Source organism: Triticum dicoccoides, chromosome 5A (genome assembly GCF_002162155.2).
Source record: "Triticum dicoccoides isolate Atlit2015 ecotype Zavitan chromosome 5A, WEW_v2.0, whole genome shotgun sequence".
Lineage (NCBI taxonomy): Eukaryota > Viridiplantae > Streptophyta > Magnoliopsida > Poales > Poaceae > Triticum > Triticum dicoccoides.
Window position 1 is genome coordinate 591,913,645 of NC_041388.1, and position 20,070 is coordinate 591,933,714.

General features: G+C 47.2%; 1 protein-coding gene across 1 annotated transcript; it reads left to right on the plus strand.

Annotated features, from left to right (window-relative positions):
- Positions 1 to 2,929: 2,929 nt before the first annotated feature.
- LOC119297998 (ammonium transporter 2 member 5-like) lies at positions 2,930 to 4,330 on the plus strand. The gene has a single exon (XM_037575555.1). It carries the CDS (start codon positions 2,930 to 2,932, stop codon positions 4,328 to 4,330), a length of 1,401 nt encoding a protein of 466 aa, XP_037431452.1.
- The last annotated feature ends 15,740 nt before the right edge of the window (positions 4,331 to 20,070 follow it).

Consider the following 20,070-nt stretch of genomic DNA (forward strand, 5'->3'; position numbering starts at 1 on the left):
ATGTGTTAGATTTGGAGGATTTAGTTCTTGATAATTGCAGAGTCGCAAATCTAGTGTCTAATTCTAAACAAAAGTCAGATATTGTGGATGGTCCTTATGTTTAAAAAAAATCATGAAGACTGGGCCATCTAGGAGGGCCTGGGCTATACTAGAGGCCTATTTTTGTAATGCGCTTTCTAGTTCTTTGTGTCATATAAATAGCCTCCTCTTACTCTAGATTGGGCTCGAGGGTGAGCTCCCTGTAGAATTAGGGGTTCCCTGTGTGCTGCTAGTGAGCTTTGAGGTAGAGATGGAAGGGAATTTTGGTAGATTCAGAGGGTTTGGAAGATTCAGTACTGGTGATAGAGATGATTTTCAGTACCGTAGAAAGGAGGATGAGGGTAACAAATTTAGAAACAACAACCCTCGCGAGGGGAGGATTGATAATGGCTTCAGGGCTGGTGAGATGAGTATGGATCAGATTTTTCATGATCTGAGGGGCCCCAATCCTTCCAGAAGAAGTGTTGATGTTGGAGGTTCCAGTTCGCTGATCATAGGAGAGGCTTTGAGGGAAACTTTTCACAACAAGGAGATAAGGTAATTGCTGGAACACCTGATCAGATCAATACTAAGTTTGCTCAAGATCAGATTCAACAACAACAACGGTTTGGGGCACTATTGGCTCAGCTGGAGCAGAGCAGTCAGCAACTGAATGTTCCTGCTATGGCTAGTTCCTCCAATCGTGTCGGCCAAGGGCTTGAGAGTGGTGGTGAATTGGAGAAAGGAAAGACTAGTGGTGATAGTGCTGGGGGTGTGCCTGGTAATCAGAACAATGGAACTTCTGGGGGAATCATAGATCATAGGGGCATTCTTTGGATTCTGATAAATTTGGTGCTAGGTCTGGGCAAGATGGTGGGAAAATGGGATCTAGATATAGGCCCATGTGTGCTGCCCTTGTGAGGACTAAAACCGTACTTATCTACTAGCTGGAGCCGAGGCACCAGGATTCCCCTCCTCACCACCGGAGCAGCATGCAGAGGGGAGGCGAATTCACGGGCTCGCCGACAAAGCTCGAGGAGAGAAGTTCTCCCTAATCGCAGGGAAAGAAAAAGATGTTGTATAGAAGTAAATATCGTAAATGTATATAAGCCAAATGCTATTCTACTACTATCAATCATTCACAGTGAAGCTAGATGATTCAGGTGTTGATAGACGCACACAAGAAGCAAGCCCAAAACAATGAGAAGCAACTCCAAATGAACGGGATGCAAACCTAAATCAACGAGATGCAAGCTAAGAGAGGGAAATTTAAGAAGCTTCGCCTTGCGCCCCTAATTGCTGTAATGATTTGGTTCATACTCTCTGGATCAACATTAGTTTTTTTAGTGGGAGCCTTTGCATTAATGATGTTCTTTGTTTAGATGATGACGAGTAGAGTTATCTAGTATGTACTCTCTTTGTTCCTAAATATAAGACGTTTTGGCAGTTCAATTTGATGGATAGTAACACTATAACGTTTAGAATTCAAATAGTTACATTCCTATTGATTCACTACGTAAAATTTGACATAAGAAAATAAAAGTATAGGTCATAAGACAAGAAAATTTGTAGTTTATGTGTATTTTAGACTATGTTTTTACGTTTGTAATTTTACATAACATAAAATATTTTTTACGGCGATTATATATTTTCTTACGGTCTCTTTTTACGTCCGAAATAAGACAAAACTTACGGAATGTAAAATTACGGTGCATTGATGGTAAAATAGAGGGGGGTGAAGAATAACTATTCCTCAACCAGGGTGACGACCCTATATATATATATTTTTTTTTTATGTTGATGCTTAACCTAGTTCAATATCAATATAGTGTTATTGCAATAGGCAAATGGGCAGTTTAGTTATGCTATGTGTAATGTTAATGTGATACCTAATTCAAATTATATGATGAACTAGTGTAAACGTGTGTTTCAAATGAGTTTGTGTACAAAATTTATGTTTAATTTTTCTGAGAGATTAAGTTTTAGGTGATTTGCTAGATGAAGAAATGTTTAAACCCCTAAAAATTGGCAAGGGACTGAGATAATAGATACGGTTTGAACTTTCAGGATAGGGGATATGCTGCTAAAGATTATTCTTGTTTTGTGTTGATCCGTGCATCAGTACGTACAAGCGCACGGTACAACGAGTTCGCTTTATACTACTCCATATGCTATATATATAATTTACTATTGTATGTAGCATATGTGCTTATATATGTTGGGTACAAATGGCGCTTGCAACATTAGTGTTTGACTAAATCCGCCTGACAGTAACCGATTAGCCGGCCCATGATTCCAAAACTGGAGATCGACCAAACAATTGAAGGACCGGGAATGCTCCAACATTCATAAGGAAGTCCGACATTTGATCTCCATATTCGACCTTCAGTTTTGTACTCTTATTTTTTACTAGAAATCATAGAAGTTGAGAATGATCCATTAGATCCTTTGCGCCATTCAGTTTGCTGCATGCAGAAGTGGCCGCTCTGAACACACGGCTCAGACGCTAATTACGGTAGGCCGGCCGGCTTGTCACTGCAAAATTCAGAGGTACTCCCTCTGTAAATTAATATAAGAGCGTTTAGATTATTATTTTAGTATTCTAAATGTTTTTATATTAGTTTACGGAGGGAGTAGAATGCAACAAACTCCCCAGAAAAGAGCAGAAGATTCAGCCACAGAACACACATGCACAACTGAATCTCGTCCTTCAGAAAGTGCCTCAGGAATCTGCGCGGCTTCTGCCCCCTCGGACCTCTTCCACCCCGCCCCTCCTATATAGCCCTCGCCCCCTCCACTTGGCACCGCGTACTCGCCTCGCGAACGCGACGCCGGATCTTGTCACGCGCGCGCACACACTCGCATCGTGGACTGCCTGCCATCGATCGCCGCCCGGCGAGGTAGGAGCATCATGGCGACGGAGGCGGCGCCGGAGTGGCTGGACAAGGGCGACAACGCGTGGCAGCTGGCGGCGGCGGCGCTGGTGGGGCTGCAGAGCGTGCCGGGCCTGGTCATCCTCTACGGCAGCATCGTCAAGAAGAAGTGGGCCGTCAACTCCGCCCTCATGGCGCTCTACGCCTTCGCCGCCACCATGGTCTGCTGGTGCCTCTGGGGCTTCCGCATGTCCTTCGGCGACCGCCTCCTCCCCTTCGTCGGCCGCCCCGACTTCGCCGGCCTCGACGCCGCAGGCTTCCTCTCCCGCCAGGGCTTCGCCGGCGCCTACCCGGCCGCCACGCTCCTCTTCTTCCAGTTCGTCTTCGCCGCCATCACGCTCATCCTCGTCGCCGGCTCGCTCCTGGGCCGCATGGACTTCCGGGCATGGATGATCTTCGTGCCCCTCTGGCTCACCTTCTCCTACACCGTCGGCGCCTTCAGCGTGTGGAGCCCCAACGGGTTCCTCTTCAAGGCCGGCGTCATGGACTTCGCCGGCGGCTACGTCATCCACCTCTCCTCCGGCATCGCCGGCTTCACCGCCGCCTTCTGGGTCGGCCCGAGGACGGCCAAGGACAGGGAGACGTTTCCGCCCAACAACATCATCCTCACGCTCGCCGGCGCGGGGCTGCTGTGGATGGGGTGGACGGGGTTCAACGGCGGCGCGCCGTACGCCGCCAACATCGACGCGTCCGTCGCCGTCGTCAACACACACCTCTGCACGGCCACGAGCCTCCTGGTGTGGCTCATCCTCGACTGCTTCGTCTTCGGCCGCCCCTCGGCCTTCGGCGCCGTCCAGGGCATGATCACCGGCCTCGTCTGCATCACCCCGGCCGCCGGGCTGGTGCAGGGCTGGGCGGCGATGCTGATGGGGCTCGTCTCCGGGAGCGTGCCGTGGTTCACCATGATGGTGCTGCACAAGCGGTGCCGGCTCCTGAGGCACGTGGACGACACGCTCGCCATCCTCCACACGCACGGCGTGGCCGGCAGCCTCGGCGGCCTCATGACGGGCCTCCTGGCGGAGCCGCGGCTATGCCGTCTCTTCTTCGGCGACGACCCGCGGTACGTGGGATTCGTGTACGCGGTCAGGGGCGGGCGCGTCTCCGCGGGGTTTCGGCAGATGGGCGTGCAGCTGGCCGGGATCGCGTTCATCGTGGCCCTCAACGTCGTCGTCACGAGCATCATTTGCCTGCTCGTCAGGGTGGCCGTGCCGCTCCGGCTCAGCGAGGAGCAGCTGGCGGCCGGCGACGACGCCATACACGGGGAGGACGCGTACGCGGTGTGGGGCGAGGGCGAGACGTACGAGCAGTCCGTGCATGGGAGCCGGCGATACCAAATGACGGCCAATCCTATGTCGTCCAAGGTTGATGAGATCATCTGAGCAGTCCTATGCATTTGTAAGATCGATACTAGTGCATTGTGGAGTATGTTTAACGGATTTGCTGTTTAGGGGTACTCCTAGATCCTAGTCTACCACGAACGAATGTCCAAGGAAATATTAGGAACGGCCACCTATACGGTCAAACCCACAGCACTAGTTTTCGATCGTTGAAGCAGCCGGAAGGGGCTGAGCCCTAGGATCAACATATAGCTAGCGATCCTTATCTCCACACTTAATTGCATATAAGTATCACATTTGTGCCTAGGATAACGAATTGGTAAGAAATATAAGGTGTTTAGATCACTACTTTAGAGGGGTATCAATTTTCTTTACGGAGGGAGGGAGTACTAGTTTTCTTTTTTTTTTGTTTGCAGATTAGTATCGAATTTGGGGCAGACCGCAACAAATCACATTGATTAGCGTTTGAACAAGTTTTGACAATCTATACCTAAGATGCAATCTTAATCAACAATGCATTATCCGTCTTACTTTCATATCGGTACTGATCCGGATTGGTACTGATTTGGATTGTGGATGAATATCTCAACGAAATCAGGATTAGAGACGAAATTAAAGACGGCTTGCCCGTTTCTTTGTACGTATTAAATCTACATGCAAGCCATGTTTAAATAGAAGACATGTGAAATCTTGAACTTGCGCTTTTGTATGCAAAGACCGTCTTTGTTTGGGCCGTAGCTACAAATACTCAAATTATAGACATTTCTTTTGTAAATTAAGAGCGTGTGGTATTCTTTTCTCCCGTTGCAACGCACGGGCCCTTTTGCTAGTGAAACTAATGAGCGGGGCCGACATGACGCGTCGCGTGCATGTTCTTTTGTAGAAAACCCACTTACTTTACATTTGACTCGTGGCGCGTTGTGGGGAGTGCACCCCCGCGTACACTCGAATCTCACGACAAGTCTTTTTGCAAATGAGGTGCATGATTAAATATAAAGTAAGGGGATTTTCTACAAAAGAACATGCACATGATGCACCACGTCGCCCCCCTGACAAGTGGCCCCCACTGGTTAGCCTGTCAAAACCGGTTCAAACGTGATTCAATGCGATTTGTTGCGGCCTGCCCCGGACTCGGTACTGATCTCCAAAGATGATGAAAAGCGGTATCAATTTGTTACCCTAGGAACAAATGTGGTACTTCTGCAATTAGGTCTCATCTATCGGGGCTTCTACCTGTGAATTGGTTCATCTGTCTGGTTCCCTGCTAAACCTTCCACAGGTCATGCTTCCCAGTTCGGCCGCTCCCCCTGCCACACACACACCTCCTCCGGTGGCTTGCGGTTCTCAATCTGGATACATATTGAAAGTGGGAGCAATTAGCTAGAGTAGCTCTGTGCAGAGCATTGTTGACATAGAAATTTGCAAAATACTTACGGATCTGAATGTGGCAGACCTGTTGACTAAACTTCTCTCACAAGCAAAACATGATCACACCTTAGTACTCTTTGGGTGTTAATCACATAGCGATGTGAACTAGATTATTGACTCTAGTAAACCCTTTGGGTGTTGGTCACATGTCGATGTGAACTATGGGTGTTAATCACATGGTGATGTGAACTATTGGTATTAAATCACATGGCGATGTGAACTAGATTATTGACTCTAGTGCAAGTGGGAGACTGAAGAAAATATGCCCTAGAGGCAATAATAAAGTTATTATTTATTTTCTTGTATCATGATAAATGTTTATTATTCATGCTAGAATTGTATTAACCGGAAACATAATACATGTGTGAATACATAGACAAACAGAGTGTCACTAGTATGCCTCTATTTGACTAGCTCGTTGATCAAAGATGGTTATGTTTCCTAACCATAGACATGAGTTGTTATTTGGTTAACGGGATCACATCATTAGGAGAATGATGTGATTGACTTGACCCATTCCATTAGCTTAGCACTTGATCGTTTAGTTTGTTGCTATAGCTTTCTTCGTAACTTATACATGTTCCTATGACTATGAGATTATGCAACTCCCGTTTATCGGAGGAACACTTTGTGTGCTACCAAACGTCACAGCGTAACTGGGTGATTATAAAGGTACTCTACAGGTGTCTCCGAAGGTATTTGTTGGGTTGGCATATTTCGAGATTAGGATTTGTCACTCCGATTGTCGGAGAGGTATCTCTGGGCCCTCTCGGTAATGCACATCACTCAAGCCGTGCAAGCATTGTAACTAATAAGTTAGTTGCAGGATGATGTATTACGGAACAAGTAAAGAGATTTGCCGGTAACGAGATTGAACTAGGTATTGACATACCGACAATCGAATCTCGGGCAAGTAACATACTGATGACAAAGGGAACAACGTATATTGTTATGTGGTCTGACCGATAAAGATCTTCGTCGAATATGTAGGAGCCAATATGAGCATCCAGGTTCCGCTATTGGTTATTGACTGGAGACGTGTCTCGGTCATGTCTACATAGTTCTCGAACCCGTAGGATCCGCATGCTTAAAGTTCGGTGACGATCGTAATTAGGGTTTTTGTGTTTTGATGTACCGAAGGTTGTTCGGTGTCCCGGATGTGATCACAGACATGACGAGGAGTCTCGAAATGGTCGAGACATAAAGATTGATATATTGAAAGCCTATATTTGGATATCGGAAACGTTCCGGGTGAAATCGGGATTTTACCGGAGTACCGGTGGGTTACCGGAACCCCCCCCCCCGGGGGGGGGGGGTTATTGGGCCTACATGGGCCCTAAGGGAGAAGAGGAGGGCCGGCCAGGGCAGGCCGCGCGCCCCCTCCCCCCCTAGTCCGAATAGGACAAGGAAGGGGGGCGATGCCCCCCTTTCCTCTTTCTCCCTTCCCCCTTCCTTTTCCAACAAGGCAAGAGGGGGGAGTCCTACTCCCGGTGGGAGTAGGACTCCTCCAGGCGCACCCCTTGGGCCGGCCGCACCTCCCTCTCTCCCTCCTTTATATACGGGGGCAAGGAGGCACCCCATGACACACAAGTTGATCTTCGTGATCGTTCCTTAGCCGTGTGCGGTGCCCCCTTCCACCATATTCCACCTCGGTCATATCGTAGCAGTGCTTAGGCGAAGCCCTGCGTCGGTAGAACATCATCACCGTCATCACGCCGTCGTGCTGACGAAACTCTCCCTCAACACTTTGATGGATCGGAGCTCGAGGGACGTCACCGAGTTGAACGTGTGCAGAACTCGGAGGTGCCGTACGTTCGGTACTTGGATCGGTCGGATCGGGAAGACGTACGACTACTTCCTCTATGTTGTGTCAACGCTTCTGTTGCCGGTCTACGAGGGTACGTAGACAACACTATCCCCTCTCGTTGCTATGCATCACCATGATCTTGCGTGTGTGTAGGAATTTTTTTGAAATTACTACGTTCCCCAACAGTGGCATCCGAGCTAGGTTTTATGCGTTGATGTAATATGCACGAGTAGAACACAAGTGAGTTGTGGGCGATATAAGTCATACTGCTTACCAGCATGTCACACTTTGGTTCGGCGGTATTGTTGGATGAAGCGGCCCGAACCGACAGTACGCGTACGCTTACGCGAGACTGGTTCTACCGACGTGCTTTGCACACAGGTGGCTGGCGGGTGTCAGTTTCTCCAACTTTAGTTGAACCGAGTGTGGCTACGCTCGGTCCTTGCGAAGGTTAAAACAGCACCAACTTGACAAACTATCGTTGTGGTTTTCGATGCGTAGGTAAGAACGGTTCTTGCTCAGCCCGTAGCAGCCACGTAAAACTTGCAACAACAAAGTAGAGGACGTCTAACTTGTTTTTGCAGGGCATGTTGTGATGTGATCTGGTCAAGACGTAATGAGATATAAGTTGTTGTATAAGATGGTCATGTTTTCTTGAAGTTATCGGCAATTGGCAGAAGCCTTATGGTTGTCTCTTTATTGCATAAGATGTAAGTGCCAAATAATTGCTTTACTTTATCGCTATGCGATAGCAATAGTTGGCGAGACGACCATGTGATGACTCATTGATATAGATCAAGATGATGGAGATCATGGTGTCATGCCGGTGACAATGGAAATCATGACGATGCTTTGGAGATGGAGATCAAAGGCACAAGATGATGATGGCCATATCATGTCACATATTTTGATTGCATGTGATGTTTATTTTTTATACATCTTATTTTGCTTAGTTCGACGGTAGCTTTATAAGATGATCTCTCACTAATTATCAAGGTACAAGTGTTCTCCCTGAGTATGCACCGTTGCGAAAGTTCTTCGTGCTGAGACACCACGTGATGATCGGGTGTGATAGGCTCTACGTTCAAATACAACGGGTGCAAAACAGTTGCACACGCGGAATACTCAGGTTAAACTTGACGAGCCTAGCATATAACAGATATGGCCTCGGAACACGGAGACTGAAAGGTCAAGCGTGAATCATATAGTAGATATGATGAACATAGTGATGTTCACCATTGAAACTACTCCATCTCACGTGATGATCGGACATGGTTTAGTTTATATGGATCACGTGATCACTTAGAAGATTAGAGGGATGTCTGTCTAAGTGGGAGTTCTTAAGTAATATGATTAATTGAACTTTAATTTATCATGAACTTAGTCGTGGTAGTATCAGCATATCTATGTTGTAGACCAATAGCTCGCGTTTAGCTCCCCTATTTTATTTTTGATATGTTCCTAGAGAAAATTAAGTTGAAAGATGTTAGTAGCAATGATGCGGATTGGATCCGTGATCTGAGGATTATCCTCATTGCTGCACAGAAGAATTATGTCCTTAATGCACCGCTAGGTGACAGACCTATTGCAGGAGCAGATGCAGACGTTATGAATGTTTGGCTAGCTCAATATGATGACTACTTGATAGTTTAGTGCACCATGCTTAAACGACTTAGAATCGGGACTTCAAAGACGTTTTGAAAGTCATGGACCATATGAGATGTTCCAGGAGTTGAAGTTAATATTTCAAGCAAATACCCGAGTTGAGAGATATGAAGTCTCTAACAAGTTCTATAGCTAAAAGATGTAGGAGAATAGCTCAAGCAGTGAGCATGTGCTCAGATTGTCTAGGTACTACAATCGCTTGAATCAAGTGGGAGTTAATCTTCCAGATAAGATAGTGATTGACAGAATTCTCTAGTCACCATCACCAAGTTAGTAGAACTTCGTGATGAACTATGATATGCAAGGGATAACGGAAACAATTCCCAAGTTCTTCATAATGCTGAAATCAACGAAGGTAGAAATCAAGAAAAATATCAAGTGAAGAAGCCCAAGTTTCAAGAAAAGAGCAAAGGGAAGAAGGGGAACTTCAAGAAGAACGGCAAGCAAGTTGCTGCTCAAGTGAAGAAGCCCAAGTTTGGTCCTAAGCCTGAGACTAAGTGCTTCTACTACAAAGGGACTGGTCACTGGAAGCGGAACTGCCCCAAGTATTTGGCGGATAAGAAGGATGGCAAAATGAACAAAGGTATATTTGATATACGGATTATTGATATGTATTTTACTAGTGTCCGTAGCAACCCCCCGGTATTTGATACTGGTACAGTTGCTAAGAGTAGTAACTCGAAACGGGAGTTGCAGAATGAACACAGACTAGTTAAGGGTGAAGTGACGATGTGTGTTGGAAGTGGTTCCAAGATTGATATGATCATCATCGCACACTCCCTATACTTTCGGGATTACTGTTGAACCTAAATAAGTTTTATGTGGTGTTTGCATTGAGCATGAATATGATTTGATCATGTTTATGTTGGGGAATGTAGTAATTTCAAAAAAAATCCTACGCACACGCAGGATCATGGTGATGCATAGCAACGAGAGGGGAGAGTGTTGTCTACATACCCTTATAGACCGTTTGCGGAAGCGTTATATCAACGCGGTTGATGTAGTCGTACGTCTTCACGATTCGACCAATCCAAGTACCGAAAGCACGGCACCTCCGAGTTCTGCACACGTTTGGCTCGGTGATGTCCTCGCCTTCTTGATCCAGCAAGAGGGCCGAAGTAGTAGATGAGTTCCGGCAGCACGATGGCGTGGTGACGGTGTTGGTGAAGAACAATCTCCGTAGGGCTTCGCCTAAGCACTACGAAAACTATGACGGAGGATAAACTAGAGGGGATGGGGTTGCCGGCACACGGCTTGGTGTTTCTTGATGTGTCTTTGGTGCTAGCCCTGCCTCTCTATTTATATGTTGAGCCCTGGGGTCGAAACTTGGAGCAAAAGCCTCCTCAAAGTCGGTTTTGCCCGAAAGGCAAGAGTCCCACTCGGACTCCAGGACCAAACGCCACAATCCTTGGCGTCTGGCCCAGACGCCATGGGCCTCGGCGTCTGGCCCAGGGCCAGACGCCAGGGTCTCCGGCGTTTGGCCCCCTGGCCTCCGCAAAACTCCTTTTGCACCGACTTATAGCCCCATGGGCCTGACCCCTTGGCCAAACCATATCATCCAATATATGAATCTTTACCTCCGGACCATTCCGGAGCTCCTCGTCATGTCTGTGATCTCATTCGGGACTCCGAACAACATTCGGTCACCAACATACATAACTCATAGTACTATATCGTCAACGAACGTTAAGCGTGCGGACCCTACGGGTTCGAGAACTATGTAGACATGACCGAGACACCTCTCTGGTCAATAACCAATAACGGGACCTGGATGCCCATATTGGCTCCTACATATTCTACGAAGATATTTTATCGGTCAGACCACATAATAACAAACGTTGTTCCCTTTGTCATCGGTATGTTACTTGCCCGAGATTCGATCGTCGGTATCTCAATACCTAGTTCAATCTCGTTACCGGCAAGTCTCTTTACTCGTTCCGTAATACATCATCCCGCAACTAACTCATTAGTTGCAATGCTTGCAAGGCTTATAGTGATGTGCATTACCGAGTGGGCCCAGAGATACCTCTCCGACAACAGGAGTGACAAATCCTAATCTCGAAATACGCCAACCCAACAAGTACCTTCAGAGACACCTGTAGAGCACCTTTATAATCACCCAGTTACGTTGTGACGTTTGGTGGCACACAAAGTGTTCCTCCGGTAAACGGGAGTTGCATAATCTCATAGTCATAGGAACAAGTATAAGTCATGAAGAAAGCAATAGCAACAAACTAAACGATCAAGTGCTAAGCTAACGGAATGGGTCAAGTCAATCACATCATTCTCCTAATGATGTGATCCCGTTAATCAAATGATGTGATCAACGAGCTAGTCAAGTAGAGGCATACTAGTGACACTCTGTTTGTCTATGTATTCACACATGTATTATGTTTCCGGTTAATACAATTCTAGCATGAATAATAAACATTTATCATGATATAAGGAAATAAATAATAACTTTATTATTGCCTCTAGGGCATATTTTCTTCAGTTTATTGCAATATGGTTATTCATTTAAGTAAGAGAATAAATTGTTGTTCTGTTTACATATATGGTTACACACCCAATGAAAATGGTTCGTTGGATCTCGATCGTAGTGATACACATATTCATAATATTGAAACCAAAAGATGCAAAGTTAATAATGATAGTGCAACTTATTTGTGGAACTGACGTTTAGGTCATATTGGTGTAAAGCGCATGAAGAAACTCCATGCTGATGGACTTTTGGAATCACTTGATTATGAATCAGTTGATGCTTGCGAACCATGCCTCATGGGCAAGATGACTAAGACTCCGTTCTTCGGAACAATGCAGCAAGCAACAGATTTGTTGGAAATCACGCATACTGATGTATGTGGTCCGATGAATATTGAAGCTCGCGGCAGGTATCATTATTTTCTGATCTTCACAGATGATTTGAGCAGATATGAGTATATCTACTTGATGAAACACAAGTCTGAAACATTTGAAAAGTTCAAAGAATTTCAGAGTGAAGTGGAGAATCATCATAACAAAATAAAAGTTTCTATGATATGATCGCAGAAGTAAAATATTTGAGTTACGAGTTTGGCCTTCAGTTAAAACAATGTGAAATAGTTTCACTACTCACGCCACCTGGAACACCACGGTGTAATGGTGTGTCCGAACGTCGTAACCGTGCTTTATTAGATATGGTGCGATCTATGACGTCTCTTACTGATTTACCGCTATCATTTTGGGGTTATACATCAGAGACAGCTACATTCACGTTAAATAGGGCACCATCTAAATCCGTTGAGACGACACCGTATGAACTATGGTTTGGCAAGAAACCTAAGCTATCGTTTTTTAAAGTTTGAGGTTGCAAAGCTTATGTGAAAAAGTTTCAACCTGATAAGCTCAAACCCAAATCGGAGAAGTACGTCTTCATAGGATACCCAAAAGAAAATGTTGGGTACACCTTCTATCACAGATCCGAAGGCAAGATATTCGTTGCTGAGAATGGATCCTTTCTAGAGAAGGAGTTTCTCTCGAAAGAAGTGAGTGGGAGGAAAGTAGAACTTGATGAGGTAACTGTACCTGCTCCCTTATTGGAAAGTAGTTCATCACAGAAATTTGTTCCTGTGACTACTACACCAATTAGTGAGGAAGCTAATGATGATGATCATGTAACTTCAGATCAAGTTACTACCGAACCTCGTAGGTAAACCAGGGTGATATCCGCATCAGAGTGGTACGATAATCCTGTTCTAAAGGTCATGTTACTTGACCATGACGAGCCTACGAACTATGAGGAAGCGATGATGAGCCCAGATTCCGCGAAATGGCTTGAGGCCATGAAATCTGAGATGGGATCCATGTATGAGAACAAAGTGTGGACTTTGGTTGACTTGCCCGTTGATCGGCAAGCAATTGAGATTAAATGGATCTTCAAGAGGAAGACGGACGCTGATATTAGTGTTACTATCTACAAAGTTAGAATTGTCGCAAAAGGTTTTCGACAAGTTCAAGGTGTTGACTATGATGAGAGTTTCTCACTCGTATCTATGCTTAAGTCTATCCGAATCATGTTAGCAATTGCCACATTTTATGAAATCTGGCAAATGGATAAACAAAACTACATTCCTTAATGGATTTATTAAAGAAGAGTTGTATATGATGCAACAAGAAAGTTTTGTCAATCCTAAAGGTGCTAACAAAATATGGAAGCTCCAGCGATCCATCTATGGACTGGTGCAAGCATCTCGGAGTTGGAATATACGCTTTGATAAGTTGATCAAAGCATATAGTTTTATACAGACTTGTGGTGAAGCCTGTATTTACAAGAAAGTGAGTGGGAGCACTATAGCATTTTTGATAAGTATATGTGAATGACATATTGTTGATCGGAGATAATGTAGAATTATTCTGCAAAGCATAAAGGAGTGTTTGAAAGGAGTTTTTCAAAGAAAGACCTCGGTGAAGCTGCTTACATATTGAGCATCAAGATCTATAGAGATAGATCAAGACGCTTGATAAGTTTTTCAATGAGTACATACCTTGATAAGATTTTGAAGTGGTTCAAAATGGAACAGTCAAAGAAAGAGTTCTTGCCTGTGTTACAAGGTGTGAAACTGAGTAAGTCTCAAAGCCCGACCACGGCAGAAGATAGAAAGAGAATGAAAGTCATTCCGTATGCCTTGGCCATAGGTTCTATAAAATATGCCATGATGTGTACCAGATCTATTGTATACCCTACACTGTTTTTGGCAAGGGGTACAATAGTGATCTAGGAGTAGATCGCTGGACAGTAGTCAAAATTATCTTTAGTGGAATAAGGATATGTGTCGGTGTCAAAACCGGCGGATCTCGGGTAGGGGGTCCCGAACTGTGCCTCTAGGCCGGATGGTAATAGGAGGCAGGGGACACAATGTTTTACCCAGGTTCGGGCCCTCTTGATGGAGGTAAAACCCTACGTCCTGCTTGATTAATATTGATGATATGGGTAGTACAAGAGTAGATCTACCACGAGATCAGAGAGGCTAAACCCTAGAAGCTAGCCTATGGTATGATTGTATGTTGTCCCACGGACTAAAACCCTCCGGTTTATATAGACACCGGAGAGGGCTAGGGTTACATAGAGTCGGTTACAATGGGAGGAGATCTACATATCCGTATTGCCAAGCTTGCCTTCCACGCCAAGGAAAGTCCCATCCGGACATGGGACGAAGTCTTCAATCTTTTATCTTCATAGTCCAACAGTCCGGCCAAAGAATATAATCCGGCTGTCCGGAGACACCCTAATCCGGGACTCCCTCAGTAGCCCCCGAACCAGGCTTCAATGAAGATGAGTCCGGCGCGCAGATTGTCTTCGGCATTGCAAGGCGGGTTCCTCTCCAAATTCCGTGTACCTGTTGAAATATTGTCCGGCCTCTTGTGAATGTTGCACTCCTTGGCTTCCACGCCCAATAATGGCCATTTTCCACGTGTCGAGCGAATGTGAAGAGCCAGGGTGTTTTTACATTTACCCCCCTAGCTGTGTGAATGAACTGCCTATTAAAAAGACGAGGATTCAAATCCAAATCACACCATCCTCCCTTGGCGAGCCTTCGTCGGAGCGCATCCGACAGAGATCCATTCCATCATGGCCTGTCGATGCGGCTCCTCCTCTCGCCCCCCTAGCCCCAAGCCTGGAGATTGGGAGAGATGTTCCGTCCCGCATAGCAAATTAGTGATGCTTCAGACCAAGGGATTTCTTCCCCCAACGTACATGGTCCCGGTTCGAGCTGGGCTCGCCACCTATAATGGTAGAGAGCAAGCGGAGAGCCTTCCCAATCCCTCCAAAGGAGAGCGAGTATGCCTTGTCCCTCATTTGGTAAGAGGCCTCGGATTTCCAATTCATCCATTTCTCCGGGGGCTCCTGGAGTTCTACGGCCTCTAGTTGCACAACCTTACGCCTGCCTCCATATTGCATATCGCGGGCTTCATAGCCCTTTGCGAGCTGTTTTTGGGCTGTGAGGCTCATTTCGCGCTGTGGAAGAAGTTGTTCTGCCTTATGCCCCGTTCTTAGAAGGGATCAATATATCAAGTGGGCGGAGCCGAAGTGTGGCGTATTGCCGGGACCGGATATCTATCCGGAACCCCAAAGAAGACGTCCGAAGACTTGCCTTCAGAATGGTTTTATATAGAAGACGTCCCCCTCCCGGACCCTATTCGAATCGGCCTCCCTGAGTTCGACAACGCTCCTTTGAAGAAGCGCCGGAGCTGGCGTCCATGGAGCCCCCTGGAGGAAGATGACAGGGACGTTCTTTACGTGATGAGTCAGATAAGTTTGTTAGCTCGATCCGGATTGACCATGATTGAGGTCATGGCCACATGTATTATGCGGGGGGTGCAGCCGCTTCAGTATAGAGGCCACCCCATGTGGGATTTCAACGGGGAGGATGACGCCACCCGCTACGGCCGTAAAGGGTCGGAATCGGTTTCTGATCTAATAAAGATCTTATCCGCTTTGTATAAGGGAGAAGAGGAGGAATTCCTCCGTGTCAACCCGCAGGGCGGATTTTCTATGTACAATCCTCCGAGCTGGGTAAGCGGAGACTTTTTCTCGCCCATCCGTTTCATATTCCCATAGTTAAGTATTCAGTCTAGCGATTTCAACGCAGGAGCTGTGCCAGGATATAAGGGAGATAAACAACCCCCTCCACAACCCGAGGACCCGGAACGGTCCCTTGACCCGGCCTCCCAAGAGGATCCGGACATATCTGTGGAGCTGGTCGATGGGGTATTTTACCAATTGAGCAATGACAACGCCTTGGTGGCCATTACGGCCGATTACCCTGGGCTACTTCCAGCCTCACAGGTAACTGAGACCGAAGTCCCAGTACTTTGAAAAGGGATCCGTCCTTGCGTGTTTTTGATTACCGTATAACAATCGTGTTTTGCAGGGGAGGTCCTCGAGGCGGAAGGCCGAGCCTGCGGCGACTAGCCAACAAGGGGCTGCGAGGCCAGGCAGGCTAAAAAGACACGCAGTCCGGATTGAGACACCGGCGCAGCGGTACGGCGCGCCGTCTTTATTCCAAGACATTATTCTCAGAGGCATACTAACGCCCATGCCTTCTTTTTAGGAAAAAGAGCGCTCGCCGGACTATACCCGGAGAGGCTACTAATCGCGCCTCCACCAGCCAGGCTCCAAGGCCGGATTCAGAGGCGGGAACGAATACGAGGCGTGCGCCAGGCGCTCCTCCGACAGAGGATGCAGATAGACTGTCCGCCACCAATTCTGAGGTGGAAAGTGCCATGAACCACAGGCGTTGCCGGACTGTTCTTCGTGACGCTTGTTTTTCCCAAGAGGCATTGGATGCCTTCAACTCGGGAGATGCGTACCTCCGTGCCGCTCAAAATGGTCTAGCCAGAGCCACGGAGCAGTATGTAAAAGACATACGGGTGAGAAAATTTGGTGATTATATATATCAGTAGCCCCTGAGACTTGAAACAGTTAGAATAACTGATTTAAGGATCATTTGTTATGTAGGTTCTTACAGAAAAGAATACCCAACTTTCCCAGGAGCTGGAAGAGTGCAAAGCCCAACTTCAGGCCGCACTGGCCGCAGAAGGGGAGCCCAAAGAGACCCCCTCTGGTAATATATCCTTCGAATGATAAGTATCATATAAAGTGCAGCGTATATGTAGATCTGACGATAAAATTGCAAATGACGCTGGAGTAAATCCGGATAAGCAACAGCTCCTACGCCAGCTGAAGGCCGGTGAGAGCATGCTTACGAGGGTGAGGCAGGAGAAGAATGATCTCCTAGATGCCAACACCAAGCTGGGCGTGGAACTAAAGGATGTTCGTGCCCAACTGTCGGACTCCGTTAAGGAGAATCGGCGGCTTCGACACGGCATATTTACTAAGTGCTTGAACGAATTTTGAAAAAGAGTTCGGCGAGGAAGTTGGCTGACAGAGTTATGTCTGTAGGTATGCTAACAGGTCGTCCTGTAGAGGAAATGCCCAGTTCTACGGGTGACCTTCTTCCCGAGCTCTCACAACTGCACGAACGAGTTCGGTAGGTGATGCAAGGCGTCGCCCAGGCCTTGTGGCCATCCGTCTCCATGCCCGAAGGCCTTGGAGAGCTTGCAGAGAAGCTGAAGGGAGTGCGGCGGCGCTTCCGATTATGGAAGATATCGGCCTGCCGTCAGGGCGCCAGGGAAGCCTGGGCAATGGTGAAGACGCGGTACACGAAGGCTGACCCAAACCACATGGCCGAGGTCGGACCTATGGGGCCCGATGGGAAGGAGATCCCTGTGAGCTTAGTGTACGGCCAAGTAGAATTGGCCGCAAAGTATTCCCAACAGGACTGTAGACTAGACAACCTATTGGATGGTATTGAAGAGGAATTCAACCAGTCAAATTGACTATGTAATTTAAAGTGACATGTATAATGCCTTCTAGCCGGATTGTAGATCATTTGTCGTGGCGGACCTTTTCGCTTCAACCTCGGGACCCGACGGTCCGGAGTGTATCCGAATACCCTCTCGGTTATGTAAGAACCGGGGCATGCGTGGAGACCAGGCGTAGGGGTCATTAGTGCTTGAACAGACAAGTGCCCAACTAGTTATGTTATATTACATGGTTAGTAAGAAACATCTTCCAGGGAGAATAGTTTCGTTAGGGGTTCCCTTCCCTGGGAGGCATGCCCTAAAGTGCATGTCCGGACTGCGAGAAGAGACGCAGAAAAAACATCTGGGGGCGCATAAGTAAATAAGTGAAAAATCATCTCTAGTTCACCGACCGAATATTCCCTTAAGAATGCTAGCTTTCGGCTTCACCCAGTCTGAGGTACACATCCAGCTGACCCGACAGTAACAATCGTAGAGGTGCTCCCCTTATGCCCTAGCCGAATTAACGGGAACGTAGGGCATAAATACAAGAGCCAGGCAACCCAGCTTGGCCAAAACTTAAGTCATATCGATGCATATAATGGTGAATAAAGGGTACATGCGGAAGGATAAGACATGTGTTGGGCATAAAGCCCGTATGAATAAGCTTCTGTTAAAGAAGCCCCCAGGTATAATGAGCACGGATAGCGTGTCAGTTGTGTGCAAACAAGGCACGAATGGGCCCCTAAAGGCTGTGAGAGAAAAGAAAAGGAGAAGGAGAAAAATATAAGACAGATAGTGTATAAAAAATGGATAGAGGAAGGAGACGAACACAGAGTCCGGCATTAGGCGTAGAATCTTTGGAGTCGAGCTGCGTTCCATGGGTTCGGCTCGAGTCGATTATCAGATGCATCCCGCAGAAGGTACGCTCCACCAGTCAGGACTTGGTCAATGATGAAGGGACCGTCCCATTTGGGCTTGAGTTTGTCCTTTTTCTTATCCGGCAGACGTAGAACTAACTCGCCAACATTGTAAGTTTTGGCCCGTACTTCTCTGCTTTGGTATCTTCGAGCCTGCTGTTGATAGAATGCGGAACGGTCTTTTGCCACGTCACGCTCCTCCTCCAAGGCGTCCAAACTATCCTGCCGATCGAGCTCAGCTTCTCTTTCTTCGTACATGCGCACTCGAGGTGACTCATGAATAATATCGCAGGGCAGAACCGCCTCTGCGCAGTATACCATAAAGAATGGTGTGTATCCGGTAGTGCGATTCGGCGTGGTCCGCAGCCCCCAGAGTACGGAGTCGAGCTCCTCTACCCAATGCGTGTTAGATTCCTTGAGGGACCGCACTAATCTGGGTTTGATGCCGCTCATGATAAGACCATTTTCTCGCTCGACCTGACCGTTAGTTTGTGGGTGATAGACTGAAGCATAATCAAGCTTCATGCCCATGTTTTTGCACCAGAGTTTTACCTCGTCGGCCGTAAAGTTCATGCCGTTATCAGTGATGATGCTGTGGGGGACGCCGTAATGGTGTACGACCCCGAATATGAAGTCTATCACCGGTCCGGATTCGGCCGTCTTAACAGGCTTGGCTTCTATCCATTTGGTGAACTTATCCACCATGACCAGTAAGTATTTTTGCTTGTGGGTTCCTCCTTTAAGGGGTCCAACCATGTCAAGCCCCCAGACCGCGAAGGGCCAGGTGATGGGGATAGTTTGGAGGGCGGTGGGTGGCATATGGCTTTGGTTAGCAAAAAGCTGGCAACCAACGCATCGTTGGACTAAGTCCTGAGCGTCTGCCCGGGCCGTCGGCCAATAGAAGCCTGTATGGAAGGCCTTGCTTACAAGGGCCCGAGCTGCCGCGTGGTGACCGCCGAGTCCGGCATGAATTTCAGCCAGCAGATTCTGCCCTTCCTCTTCGAAGATGCACCTTTGAAGGACTCCGGTGGTGCTTTTCTTATAAAGCTCTCCCTCATGGACTTTGTAGGCTTTAGATCGCCGCATTATGCAGCGTGCCTCGTTTTGGTCCGCGGGAAGTTCCTGCTTAGTTAGATAGGCTAAGAATGGTTCTGTCCACGGGGCGATGACTGCCATTATTACGTGGGCTGAAGATGTTATTTCGTTGGCGGAGCCTCCAATTATGTCAGAATGTTCGGTGTCGGGCAGTGCGGTTGGGTCCGGGCTGTTATTTCTGGGTTCCCTTCCCATACTACGGATGGCTTGAACAGCCTCTCCAAGAAGATGTTAGGAGGGACGGCATCGCGTTTTGCAATGATGCGTGCCAGGACGTCTGCTGCCTGATTGTTTTCCCGGGCAATATGGTGAAATTCGAGCCCCTCGAACCGAGCTGACATTTTAGGACGGCATTGCGATAAGCTGCCATTTTCGGATCCTAGGCATCAAAGTCTCCATTTATTTGGGATATCGCGAGGTTCGAATCCCCGCGCACCTCTAGGCGTTGAATGCCCATGGATACTGCCATCCGGAGACCATGTAGAAAGGCCTCATATCCGGCTGCGTTGTTGGAGTCCGTATAC

Coding starts and splice junctions, on each gene's coding strand:
- LOC119297998 (XM_037575555.1), top strand. CDS start 2,930: ATGGCGACGGAGGCGGCGCCGGAGTGGCTGGACAAGGGCGACAACGCG.